Source organism: Lissotriton helveticus, chromosome 1_1 (assembly GCF_964261635.1).
Source record: "Lissotriton helveticus chromosome 1_1, aLisHel1.1, whole genome shotgun sequence".
NCBI lineage: Eukaryota > Metazoa > Chordata > Amphibia > Caudata > Salamandridae > Lissotriton > Lissotriton helveticus.
This window is the reverse complement of record NC_136057.1, coordinates 776950272-776965219: the sequence shown is the minus strand read 5'-3', so window position 1 is coordinate 776965219 and position 14948 is coordinate 776950272. Positions and strand designations below refer to the sequence as shown.

At 42.5% G+C, this 14948-nt stretch overlaps 1 protein-coding gene across 1 annotated transcript in view; it reads left to right on the top strand.

Moving 5' to 3' along the window:
* The window catches only part of MET (MET proto-oncogene, receptor tyrosine kinase), a 422785-nt gene that overhangs the window by 55529 nt on the left and 352308 nt on the right, over positions 1–14948 (top strand). The window contains exon 2 of the mRNA XM_078674354.1: positions 4908–6125. Within this exon, the coding sequence (XP_078530480.1) occupies positions 4908–6125 (1218 nt within the window). The remainder of the gene's footprint in view (positions 1–4907; positions 6126–14948) is intronic.

Sequence of the window (14948 nt, the reverse complement as noted above, 5' to 3'; positions counted from 1 at the left end):
CCGATGGCTTTCGAATAAGCAAGACCTATTAGCTTTGCCAAAGTTTGTTAACTAACATAACCTGGAAAACCACATTAAAAAATGGACATCAGCTGTAGTTTCTCTATGGGATGCAGCTTTCTGCTAGTGACTGACACTGTCCTAGTAACAGTATGTGAGTAGTTGCCGGACCTTTTCAAAGCTGAAAATAAATATTACCAAAAATTCTGAAAGGAAAATGTAAGACATTTGTCCACCAGCCCGGCACTGAAGGGGAGTATTTTTTTAGGAGGAAGTGCACATTTCGTATTGGCAGAATGCTGTGTCACACAACTTAGGGCATCTGATGTCTGAAGTGCGCTGACCCTTCACCCTATGATGTATAATGTGATGAGCAGAAGTAAAATATGAATTTAACAGAACAATGTTCAAAAGCAGTTTAGTGTCATGGAGTGAAGTGGTGTGAAGAGTAGTAGAGTGGAGTGGCATTGTGTGTCGTAGAGTGGCATAGAGTGTCATAGAGTGGAGTGTTGTAGATTGGCAAAAGTGGAGTGTCGTAGAGTGGTGTGTCATAGAGAGAAGTAGTGTGGCCTAGAATAAATTGTGGCTTACAGTATCGTAATTAGGAGTGGCATAGAGTAGAGTGGCGTAATGTGGAATCAAGTTTGATAGAGTTTCATAGGGTGAGGAGTAGAGTGAAGCGTGTAGAGTGGAATGTCATAATGTGGAGTAGGGCGACCTAGAGTGGTATGGAGTGGCATAGAGTGGAGTAGATTGTTGTAGAGTGATGTGGTGTAGAGTGGCATAGAGTGGATTAGAGTGGAGGAGAGGAGTATAGAGTAGAGTGGAGTGACATGGAGTGGAATGCAATGGTGTAGAGTAGAGGGGTGTAGAATGGAGTAGAGTAGCATAGGGTGGAGTAGAGTAGAGAAGAGAGTCGTAAAGTGAAGTGGCATTCAGTGGCATAGAGTCTAGGGGCATACAATGACATAGAGTGGAATAGAGTGTTGTATAGTGGAGTATGCATGGTGTGGTAGTACACTGCACTTACAGACAATACATTTTCTATTGAAATGGCCATTGCATTTGCACAGACATACAGTGTTACTGATAAAACGATACATCGCACAAACGATAATGTGTGGAAATGGCACCACCTAGTGTATCGATTTATTCTGATCATATTCAAATATTTGTTTTCAGCACACTTAAGAATTACAAAAAATGTGCTTCATTTGTGCTTTCCCTAATTTTGATATATTCTGAAATTAGCACAGTTCATTTACTGACATTTAAAATTTTGTGTGATAGACAAAAGCCTTTAATATGTAAAATAAATATGTAGTGCACACAGTACCCAAAGGTGTCAAGATGCTAGCAAAATCCAGAAGCTGCAACAGAGGTGGGGAGAGTAAATGAAAAAGACGAAAAAACCCTACTCAGAATCAAACAGAAGAAAACCACCTCCTTTTACATCCCCAGATTGTTAGATAAAGCCTCTCATTTTGAAGCCAGAGAAAGAAAAGTAAACACCAAACTTCCTCAGAAGACAGGGGCTGACATTTGACTTCTGTATTTTAATGCACAGTAAATGTGACAAGATAAGGACAAAATGTAGAGTCCTGTTTACAGAAAGCAAGCCCTGTGGAAGAATACAGTAAACAGGCTATGCTCTGCGGAATGAACTAACTCAAGCTGGATAGCCTAAAACAAATAAAGCCAGCAAATAGAAAGCAAGCAAATGAGAGTTACTAACCACAAATTCAATGGTGAACAATGGGCGTAATGCATTCCTATGTCAGCTTTCCAAATGTTCCCAAGATGTCTTTATCAAACTAGACAGCTGCGTTATCTGCTATGCTTCGCCCTAAAAATGAGATGGTCTAACAGGCAGTACCTCATGTTTAGAAGAAACACTGAACATGTGACTGTTTCGAGGGCAATGGCCATTCAAGCTGCACAGCTATTTTCTCCTAGCTCCTCAGTGGAAATAAAAATCGGAGGTGAAGCTAAATATAAATTCATGCATTTATTCTGTTTCTTTCCGTTTGCTTTCTCTAGTAAATATCTAAAGAGTAGGCACGGTCTTTGTGGTCAGACAGTTCTGTCAAATTCACAGGGTTTGAAATGTTGCCTATCTACTTGATAGTTTCTGGGTATTGCCTTCAAACCTACGGCTAAATAACAGATAAGAATTGCTCAATTTTGTTGATAAACATAGACATTAATGACTATTTTACAAAATTAGTCTGTGTAGGCAAAACACCGAAGCTTGGCAGAAAGACGTATTTGTGTGCAATGCTCTGGCCTAAACCGGCACAGGGCCAACCTTTGCATAAGAAGACTGCGTCATAGCGGCAGTTTAACCACAGTAGAAATACCGGCAACTAACAGTCACTATTTTGATGCATATATGTCTCAAGAAAGGCCATAACAGTGCGATTTGTTTTTAATATCCTAGTATAAATAGAAAGACTGCAGTGCTTTTGATTTGAACGCCATCTTTTGGCGCTAAATTGTATTTATTGTGTTACTATTTAAACGAATAATTAAGTAATTCATATAACCTACATTGTCTTTTACAGCAACATCGAAATAGGGGTGAATTTCTGTGCTGGTATGAAACAGAATTCACGTCACGTTAGTCACATGAGAGGTGGCCTCTGTAGAGGGCTGCAGTGTGTCAAGTTAAATATAAACTAGTAATTATTAGAATCCTCCCGGAAATCCCTAGGTGTACTTAGGTAAGAACAGCACCCAGCTACTCGTTGTCTTACATTTTGTGTCCTGTGCAAGTGTATTAAGTTTGACATCCGCTTAAGGCGGCATATTTAAACACGACTATCTGAAGCTCTGTTAGGGTGTTATTACATTACGTTGACAAGCTCGATATGCTTGTGCAACCAGTTTGTTTATGAATTATATCATAAAGGCTTCATTAGGTTAATGAACCTGTTCGAATTGCTATGGACGAAACTAGGAGATGTCAAGAGCATCTCAAATGTAGACTCGCCAGTGGACCTATTCTGAAGGGCCTGATCTTCTTTGAGGTATAAACTCACAAAGAATTGCTCCATTCTCCAGATATGTCTGTTTTTTTGTTCAAATTGAAACCTTTGTGAAGATGTATAAGGCCGCTGATGCAAGCCTGAGGCATGCCTGAGACAGAGGAGGAGGAATCTGCAACTGCCTTCAATGAGTACATACTATTCACACATTCTCAGTGCAGTATGAGATAAGCCAACATCTTTCCAACTTGGAAAAAGGTAAGAATACACTCCACAGTAACGCTAGGGGACACTCCGAAAGCATGTCTGCTTTTCCTATGATCAGTGGCATCTTAAAACAGCATTTGGAACGCTGACTCACGTTTCACTATACTAATTCACCACTAATCCTTTATGGGTTACAGAGTAGCATGCTACTCTCCAAAAAAGCGCTACAACACCCTTCAGTAGTCACAATCGCTATAAAAATGCAAACCTTTTTCGCTCTTCTATCCCTCGCTATCCTTCTAAATCCAAATAACTGACTAACCTATCTACCACTCAAATTACTTTCATATTTCACTATACTAATTCAGCACTAATCTTTTATGGGTTCTAGAGTAACGTGCTACTCACCAAAAAAGTGTTTCGACACCTCGGCAGGGGTGGTAAGTGCTATATAAATGCATTTACAATACAATACAATGGGAAACATCCTTTACATCGCTGTGATTACACCGCAATGCATTTAGAACACAGCTGTTACAATGCAAGCGTTACATCGACTTGCGCTGGATGGCGCTATAACCTAAGGAATAGTAAGATTTACTATTCCAACACCTTCCCTACTATACGTAGACTGGTGTTGGAACAGTAAATCTTACTATTCCTAAGTCCAGCGCCCTCCAGCGCAAGTCGTTCTAACGACTTGCATTGTAAAAACTGCAATGTTACTTACCGCGATCATTTTGATCGCGTTGTAACATCACATATTCCAATACAATACAATATGTTAGGCTGAGTAGGCCACATATCGACAAAGGAAACAGCAGTGCTCCCAAGCAACTGCAGGGACATGTTCCCTGTCCTGGCACACTGCCTCCAATCTGAACCCGAGTTGTCCAGTGGTCCAAAAGCAAACATCTGTTGCTGTCTCAGCTATGGTCAACATTGTAAAATTGCTAGAAAGGCAAGAGTGACCTTGACTTGCATCTTTTCTTTAGTGTTGTACTTTATCTTTACTGTATCTATAGCTGTATTATTTTGATCTCTTTTTACAATCCCTTGCTTTCAACATAAGGGGTTACTTTTCTACTCATCTAAGCAACAATAGGACAGTCCTTTCCAATTTAGAAGGGTCTGTTTCTGAAAATCCTGTAAACAACGCATGTCACTTTCAGGAATAATTGTTTATTTTCTTAGGAAGGCTAAAATTAGCTGCCAGTCAGTAGAACTCCTCTTAGAGGGTGCAATACAGTCCATGACTCAGAATTTAACAAATACTTTGGTACAAAAACCAATCTAACCACAGGTCATTACCGTGGTCACTCGCGAAAGTACTGAACATCACTTAAAGCATGTCTTTTCAAATAGAACCCACAACAAACAATGGCTAGAAAGTCAAAAGAAGATATCTGAAAGCTTTGTGGGTTTCATGACTAGGCACATTTAATCTGATTCGTATATTTTCCATTTGGGTTTAATCGTTCTGCTTACTGATTCAAAAGTATTGTGTACAATATCTGCATTGTGTGATTTTGTCTAAAATTACATTTGTAGTCATTATCTATTTGTGTCTGTAGCGCATCTGATATGATTGTCTTTGCTCCCTGGGTATAGTATAATGGGCTTGTAGTTCGCTTCATACTACAGAACTTGGTTGAAAACAAAGTTCAAATGTTAGTACTATTTTCATATCTTTTTATTTCTACTTTCTTTCAGAGCTATCCAATGGCAGTGATGTCCATGCACTTGCACGTCTTCTTAGGCGGGTTGCTTCTGTCTGCCCTAGTAGAGAAATGTAGCACGGAGTGTGAAGAAGCAGCAAGAAGGTCAGGGATGAACATAAACATGACTTACCACTTGCCCAACTTCACATCTGAAACCCCCATCCAGAACATTGTACTGCACAATGGCCACGTCTATGTGGGAGCCGTGAACTGGATCTATGTCCTGGACGAAAATCTAACTCACATCTCGTCGTTCAAAACAGGACCCGTGTTAGATAGTGCTGAGTGTTCCCCATGTCAAATTTGCACAAATGAAGACAACTTTGCGAATGCTTCTTGGAAGGATAATGTCAACATTGCCCTATTTATGGAAACCTACTATGATGACCACCTTATCAGCTGCGGGAGCGTAAGTAGCGGAGTGTGTCAAAGACATGTGCTAGATGACTCCAACCCAGCAGATATCTCCACCAACGTTCACTGCATGTATAACCAGGAGAACAATAAGGCCCCCCACAAGTGCCCAGACTGTGTGGTGAGCCCTCTGGGATCCAAAGTGCTGACAACTGTCAAGGACAGATTTGTCAAGTTCTTTGTTGGGAACTCTCTCAAGTCATGGCTTCCACAGGAGACGGCCTTGCATTCCCTATCCGTGCGGCGGCTGAAAGAGACCCAAGATGGGTTTGAGTTCCTCACCGAGCATTCTTTTCTAGATGTTTTGCCCCAGTACAGGGACTCCTATCCAATTAAGTATGTGCATGCTTTTGAGAGTGACAGCTTTGTTTACTTCTTGACAGTGCAGCGTGAATCTCTCGACTCTCAGGCCTTCCACACCAGAGTCCTGAGGTTCTGCTCTTCGGACTCTGAGCTGCAGTCTTATATGGAGATGCCCCTGGAATGTATTTATACAGAGAGGAGGCGGCGGAGGTCAACAAAAAGAGAGATTTTCAATATTTTGCAAGCGGCCTATGTAAGCAAGCCAGGCGCAGCTCTGGCCGAGGAGATGGGCTTTCACCTCAGTGATGACGTATTATTCGGGGCTTTTGCTCAAAGCAAACCTGACTCGTCTGAGGCAACAAACAGGTCTGCTGTCTGTGCGGTTTCAGTGAAAACAATCAACGAATTCTTCAACAATATTGTTGTGGACAAACACAGTAGTGGCTGTCTTCAACATTTTTACGAGCCAGATAGCAAATATTGCAAAAACAAGGTAAGAGATAAACACTTAATCATTTTTCTTTTTTTTTTTACTTTTTAATAGTGCTTTTGCTGTGCTATAATATCAGGGTTTCAAGAAAATAAATGTTTTGTATTAGTGGAAAGGAACTCATGGGTTTTGCATAAATACTAGAAATGGGAGAACAAACACGATGGATCTGGTTTGAGGATTATAGCGAAAACCAGTTTTCCTAGAATTTCAAATATGGTAATCATAAGCTTCGGGCCTTATTTATGTTTTTGTACCCGTGTATACATGTTTTGACCTCGTGGCGTTATGCTGTCAGTTGACAGTAAATACTGGGTTTGTTTAGTAAAACCCTAAGAGTTCCTTGTGTACATATGTCTTTAATCACGCCTGGTGTACCACACACTTGAGCACGATCGCGTTTTAAGACACGCCATTTACAGCAGCCGTTTGACTATTTTCTTTTTTTATATATATTATTATTTTTCATATTCATTGAAACTAAGCAGAAATGCAGCATATTTCACACAGAGAACTCAAGACAATAATAAAAAAAAAATTGATTGGAAGAATACTACAAATAAATTCAAGCATCTAGGCACAAAGGTTCATTTTCTCTTCCCTTTACAAAGTATTTAGAAAAGCAAGCAGATTCCCATATATTTTGGAGATTTTGACGTTTGCTATTATGATTTATAATGGCCATTTCCGGGCCCACCAGATCAATAAATTGATACCACCATTTGTCCTATCAATTGCCAGAAAGTCTGTACAACCTGGCATGTAATAAACATGTGCACGGTAACAGAATTGTCAATTTAGCATCTAGGAAACTTTGAATCTACCTGATATCCCCATTTATGCATCCTCTCTGGAGTATAATAAACGTCCTGAATACATTTATAATGGTGAATCTTAAGCCTAGAAACATTCAAAAGTGTATGCCTTTCATCTATATTTTCACTGGTAGATGAGATTATAAAGGATGAAGCCCACGTTTTCCAGTAAATGTACATACATGTGTTTGTCTGCATTGGTGAATGCACTGCAAGTTTCTCATGGGCAGCAATGTGAGACAAGCTGTCAATGGCATAGCTCTCTAACACGTTGATATATACTGACGGCATCAGCTGCAGCTGAAGGAACTGCTGTGCCTGGCTCTGCAATGTTGTTAAAGTGTTGGTCTCCGACTCCGATCTATATTGGCTGTCAAGAAATATCATTAACAGTAGTGGTAAAAAAATACATTTAGGGTTCTATAGCAGTCCACATAAGTCTAAAGCAACTTATGTACGCAAATTGAAGACATTGATGCGCTGACGCAGAGTAACATATACCTAAAGTTACATGTAAATAGCAGGATCTAAACCTCTCTAGAAACATGTGTGGTGCAATGCTGATCACTGATATTTTAGATTTTTTTTTGCAAACAATTTTCTTAAAGCAGTGTTTGGCAGCTTCTCTAAAGAGCTCAAAACAGACAGTTACCCCTTTCTGAAATAGAAGCATGGTGAGTGTGCATGTGCTATGGAGAGTAGTGGTCACTCGACTCACGTGCTACCTGTGCTGTGCACAGTATATTTTATCTTCTTCTGTTTGGTTTCTAAGTGCTTTATTCCACAGGTACTATCATGTGTCACACTTCTTCACATCAGCATTTGTAAACATCTGTCTTTTATTCTCATCTTCCTTGACCTCTCCTGGCGATTTCTGAACCTCCTCCACCCTCATTAGTTGGTGCCCCACAGGGCTCGGGTCTACTTTAATTACACTCCACTGGTCCCAAGTAGCTCTGATTACTGTAAGACCCTCTACTCCATCTCCCTAAATCTAAGTAACACCCCACGAGGCAATAATCCACACGGCTGCTCATCTTGCGACTGGCAATGGCCCGATCGATCACATCACCCCAATCGCTAAATGCTCTCTAATGGCTCCCTTTGGAAGCAAGATTGTCCTTCAAGCACACTTACATCACCTACAATGTGGCTCACCTCAGCACACCAAAATACCTCTTGTAGAAATTCAAGATATCTGGAGGTGCCCACACTTCCAGAGGCATAAGTAGATTATGATGATAATTCTCAAAAACACAAGACACTGAAACAGACCTCCAGAACGGCACATAAACTCTGGTATTCCTTGCCTCTCTGCCTCAGGAAAGCACTTATCTGCAACATCTTCAGATAAGAACTCAAGAAATACCCAACCAAGAAGTAGACTAACAGTGCATAAGCCTCGCTGCTTTAGAACTGTACAACCCTTAGACCGACAGACATGTTGTTCCACAGGAAACCAGTCTGAACTTTAAATGTATGACACTTTCTTCTGGCATTGCAAAAACACCTAATCTTTCACTTTGTTTGGCTTCTCCTACATTGATGCTGTGTAAGGATGATAGCTGGGTGGGTATCCGGCTTTCTGTCTCTCACTTTCTAGACCATTCATCATATAAGCAAGAAATAAATCATGTTGTGCTTTCATACTTTGTTGCCATGAAACCATTCTGAAAGCAACGAGGATCTTTCTGTTGAATGCCTTCACATTTTTTTCTTCTTTAAGCAAATTTGTCCCGTTCAATTTTTCGATTTCAATAGATCATATGAATGCAACTGAATTCTGAATGACAATGGAACTGTTAAACCCAGATATCTATGTTAACGGCAATTTTTCAAAGAAGCTATATATGTATGTTTGTATTTCTTGCACATGCGGACAACGAATCGTGGGCGGCGACGGAGCTCCTTGCTACCCGCGATCTCCCTGGCCTCACCCAGCAGCCATCGCCTCCCCACTTCCACAGGAGAGGCACTGACCTGGGAGAACCCCCACCTCCCCCCCGCCACATCTAAAGTGGCAGCGGCTGGAGCATGGACATTTGGCCCTGCCCAGAGCACTTGGACTGTCCTGGTCTACCTGCGGCTGCGGCAGTGAGTTTCAAGGGGCTGGTGCCCTCTTCTTTTGCTGCTGCTTTGGGGAACCTGTGAATGGGTCAGCCGGACCCTCCTCCCCCACTCTATCACCCTCAATACCTCCTGGCTACAGCCCTAGCACAAGGACTAAGATGAAAGCCTCCCTTTGATCGTAGGGGCCACCTTGATTACACCCATGGCCATACCAGTGAGTTCCTTTGAGGGAGATGCCCCCGCTCAGGGGTCACTTCGGGGCGCACGCAGACGGGTCGGCTCCCACTACTCCAGTTTCTCTCCTTCAGCACTGAACCAATGACAACCTTTTCTCCATTTACAAACTCCCCTAAACCGGCTATGGAGCCTTCATGCCCTACTGTGCCATTCCCATAGTTGACACCCAGCATGAGCTCAAGAACAGCCCCAGGCTCCAGCACACCGCCTTCGCCCACCACCACCTGGCCCACTATCCATACGGCCATCACCACTTAGGGATCCCTCCAGGCCCTAGATTACTGACTGTGAGTGCAACAGCACGCTGAATATCTGGTTGGATGAGCACTGCAAAAACACCAGCAATGGCGAGAAGATCTTGCTATTTGAATATGTTATATATATTTGTCCAATCATAATTGCTTCAACTTTTCTTAAATTCTAATCTTGACTGAATTTACAACTTGTATATATGTAACTCTAACCACTAGTATCTATAGTAGGCGTATGTACTTACTACCATTCTTATGTGAGTTTAAAGTTGACCTGTTTCGCATCTTTTATGTAATTCATGTACTTTGGAGTCCTTATGTAACTAGTTCTAATGAAAGCGCTCTGAAACCTTCGGGTAAAGTTTGTGATATAGAAAAGCACATAAATAATATTAATAATTTGCCATTGGTGGTTCCTACCTGAAGGCAATTCTCTTAATAAAGAACAAATGGACGCTTTGATTAACAGACCATTCAATATTTTTTCTGTCTCTTTTCCAAGTCAGAATGATCCTGTTGTTCACAGGGGGGTAGCTTGGTCAGTAAGATTGGGGGTGTAACCTTTAAATTTACGAACAATCATGCTAGCATACCTTCTTAAAATACATTATGATAAGCAGGACACACGGGGAGGTTAATTGGAAGTGGAAAGAGAGAAGAACACGGATTGTTAGAGGTACTTATAACACAATCGTTTTTAACTCCTTGCGTGCTGGTGACGGAACTACTCCGTCACCAGCCACGGACTCGCTGTGCTGGTGACGGAGTGGTTCCGCCACGGCCCGGCCGCCGCGCCTGCGCGGCATAAATTTCGCGAAGCGTGGCATGTTCTATTGAGCGGGCGGGGCCGTGACGGAACCACTCCGTCACAAGCACAGCGCGCCCGTGGCTTGTGATGGAGTGGTTCCGTCACGAGCATGGCGGTGCTGCATGGCCCCCCTCCTCCCAGCGCCGCAGCGGAATTACCGCCACGGTCAAGGGGTTAAACTAACTACGTTTTTAGGCAGCGACGAGAGAAAGAGAGAGAGTGTGTGTGTGTGTGTGTGTGTTTGTCAGCGAGGGCATGTAAACATCCAGGATGATATCAGGCAGACACTTCACTATACCCGACTCAAAGCACCTGTACGCAACTATTTACTACAGAATACATTTCTTAGTCAGGTGCAACACCCCCAAACACCCCTCTGAAGCATTTTGCGATGCAGTGCGCGCTACAAAATTCGTTTTAATAATTAAATTGTGTACTTACCTGCAATTATCCATATGCCAGTTTTTAGGTCCCTCCACCCTGCCCCTCCCAGTCCCCACCTCCCTACCCCATCGTAACTCCCTCTACGGCCCGCGGCTGTCAGCACTTCATTCAGTGGGGGCCCAAATTCTTGGTAGGGTGGACGGTGTTCACCCTGTGAATATAGTGGGTGGACACAGTCCACCCGGGTGTATCCCCTGCTCTTGCCCTGCCTGTTGTTGATGTTTTACAAGAACCCTGCACTCCTTGTAGCTGCCCCTCCACCCTGCAGCAGCCGAGAACCAGGGAGCCCGAGCGGGACGCAAGACACACTGATGTTGTTGCACCGTAGAGTGCTGCTCTAAACAAGAATGACTTTGCAGAGGTGCCCTTGCAGCTGAGCAGGACTTGAGAGCATTCTGCCGGCACGGGCCCGCCTGGCCAGCCACTACAGAAGGGTGCATTCATCGCACACTCGGGCCACAGTGACACTCTATTTTTAGCCTCTTCAAACCCCTTGTGCCGAAAAGGAGGGCCCCAAGTCAGACGAATGGCGCTTTAAGTACCTCTCGATGCGCCTTCCTAAATCATTATGTGTTTGGAACAAGTGTGCTCTGTTCTAAGCCAATATTTGCTCCTTTCTAACATTTGCTCCTTGTTTCATCGCTGGGAAGAGAATAGGACTGTGTGTGTGTGTGCAGCCGCGCTCATACCTGTTTCCATGGGCCCTGTGTCTTAAAGCAGAGGGACAGGGATAATGCAACAATTCTGACGAGACAAAATGCCCTGAAGTTCGGTCTTCCCTGATATAGAAATTGATATAATATTTCCTCATCTCCCAAAATGCATGCGGTGCCCCACATTTCAGGGTATTAATATGCTTACAGCATGAATAAAAGGCTCTCCCCGGAACTCATGGAAAAGGTAAAGGGAATGCCGGTGGGATTGCAGGAGCACGTGACTGCAATGGCTCAGCCTACACCGAATCACTATTACTTTTGAAAGGCCTATTGGGTGCTCTTTGCACAAAAATGTCCAACAGATCACTTTAAAGAAAATAGAGGCGATTGTTTCATTGTTTGACAAAGAAGCCAATAAAAGGTGTGATTTGGTTCATAATATTTTCGTTTGGACTAGTCGCTGTGCAGTCTGCTAAAGCTTGCTGGCTCTCTGTAGAGAAATTGTTGTTGTCTACAACTGTCTGAATGGTGTAGCCTCCATCAGGCAGTGACCCCTTCCCATCACTAGTGCTTATCAGTGCTGAGCTGGATGGTGCAGAACAAACTTGCTTGGAGGTACTCTTAGAAGAGCACAGAGTCCAGAATTAGAACAGTGCTCGATCTGTTCGATTTACGAAAAGGATTTTTGGTAGATCCAGATATCACTCAATAGAACAGGCATTAGTAACTGTTCGAAGGACCAGATTGGCTGGAATGGCATGTTTCCAATATAGTCCTTGATTGAATTCCCAGTCTCCTGTACCTTCTACACAAAGAATTTCTTTTTGTTTGTTGCTTAGAAGATAGGCCATTTATAATCCGCTTGGAACTCCTGCAGATCTACCTTTGTGACATCGGAAGGATGTTTCTTTCAGACCTTTGACTTTTCCTGACTTTATTTTTGGTAAACAACCTTTACAACGAAACATTTACAACGCACTACCATTACAACGCGGTCATTACAACGCAAACTATTACATTGCATTGCGCTGGGGGGCGCTCTAGGATAGGGAATAGGTTAATTTACTATCCAATAACCTTCCCTAGTGTCCACGGGGACTGGAGTTGGAATAGTAAATTAAACTATTCACTATCCAACACCCAAAAGCACTATGCGTTGTAATGGATTGCGATGTAAAAACCACGTTGTAAAGGCAGGCGTTGTAATAGCCTGCGTAGTAACGTCATACATCCTTTATTTTTATTGCCTTTGGTGAAGAACACTTATTACGATTTTGAGGTGCATAAGATTTGTGCTGCTTAAGTGAAGACATTTAATCAGCTATTGACTTAGAACAAAATTATATTCTAGTGCAATTATTGTGTGCTCTGACATCAAATCCACAAGCAGGAGCCTGTATGTGCCCCATGAATGGGCTACCATCTCTATGGCTCTAAACCCTTAATTCTCGGCTTAAGTCATTCATTCATCTAATACCTAGTCCAGAGTGAATCGTCACATGCTCTAAACAATTTTCCAATACCTCCTGCACATCCGAGAGCCTATTTTACAAGCCAAAGAAAGGACAATGTTAAGCCTTTTCTGTGTGGCGGCCAGTCACAGTTGTAATTAGACCAACTTCTGTTGCTATCTAAAAACATACAGCCATAAAAACCTTCTGGCATCTCTTTAAAATTCTGACGTCCAACTCTCACAAGTCAAGAGCACCTTCAGTCAATTCGATAACTTGTCTAGTTCCTCCACCAACGTCTCTTTAGAGCGCTCTTTGCTGTGCAACAATTTAAAACTCTACCTTTTCAAAATATATGTATTTTTCATTTAAATGACATGTTTTTAGGTTGGCCTCATCCATGGGTGCGTTAAAGGCATATACCCTCGTCCTGCATTGAAAGAAGGACATCAATATAGAACCGGGGTGACTTGACCTTAGCAGAGGGACATGGAGTGGGCTCTAACAATCTGGGCCAAATAGAACCATACCACCTGGCAACATGATTTATGACCAACAAGATCTCAGGCTTGTTAGAATTCAGTTGGAGAAACTGAAAGACATTTAAGACCGAACTGCTGAAGACTTTCCTCTGCTGTGTGAGTAGCACAATGAGCAAACTCTTCCTGAATATCACCATGGCCAAATTGCGTTTATGTTTGTACTGGTCTCATGTAGGCCAGGGACTTTGAAAATGCATGTTCTAGATTCCTTGGCCTAACACCCCTTACCAGGGCCGGACTGGCTACCGGGCGTTTTGGAATGCTGCTGAGCTGGGGGCTGATTTCGTTGATGGGGACCTGCGTGTGCTGAATGAAATTCGTTTTGCTTTGTTTATTTCAAAGCACACGCAGGTCTCCATCAACGAAATCAGCCCCCACCACAGTGAAATCAGCCCCAAGCTCGGCAGCATTCCAAAACGCCCGGTAGTCAGTCCGGCCCTGCCCCTTAATCTTGTCACACAACGCTGCTCATAATATTTCACCCTCTTACAATGAGGCCTCTGCTGTGGTTCTTCTCATGTCCAGTAGTCTCAAACCTGTCCTTTACTCTCTTATCACATGTCAGTCTTCCTTCTAACTCTTCAACTCCTTCCTTCTCTAACCTACGTGTTTGAACTTTTACTTTTTAGGTCAAAGCCTTTCAGACAACAGAGCTGTCTGATTTGCAAATACTTCTTGGGGACATTCTGAAAGCTTCCCTAGAAATGCATTCCATGAATTGCTTACCATTGGCTTTGTGGTTTATAACTCACATTTGCTTGATTTCAATTTGCTGTCTTTAATTTGTTTGAGGCAGTCCGCATGTCTTTGCCCCTCCCATGGTGCAAGACCTGTTTACGACCTCTCTGACTTGCTCTTTGTTTTCTTCCACAAGTGCTCACTTTCTGTAAACAGGCCTTTATGTTTTGTTCTTATCTTGTCACATTTGCTGTGCATTCAAAGACAGAGGTCAAATGTCAGGCTCTGTCTTCCGAGGTAGATTCGAATTTACTTTTATTTCTCTGACTTCAAAGTGATAGGATTTATGACAGTCTTGCTGGGTACTGGTGGAGTGCAGAAGGAAAGACTTGAGGGTGTTATTTTGTTCTAGCACAAAACAAAATTTAAATGCCAGTAAATTAACTTTACACATTTTTGTCAATATATCATAATTAGGAAAGCACAAATGAAGTACTTTTTTTCGTAATTCTGAAGTGTGGTGGAAACACACATTTGAATATGATCAAAACAAATCAATAAATTAGGTAATGCCATTGCCACACATTATCATTCGTCCACTGTATAGTTTTATCATTAAAACCTAATATTAGTGTAAATGTAATTGTCATTTCAGTTGAAAATGCATTGTCTGTAATGGTAGTGCGCTACCACACAATGCATATTCCACCCTACCCATCTCCAATCTACACCACTCTATTCCACTCTACGCCACGCCACTCTACAACACTATATACATAACAATCTACAACATTCTAATCCCATCTACGCTATGCCACTCCACTCTACGATACGCCACTCTACTCCACTCTTTGCCGCTCTGCTCCACTCTACA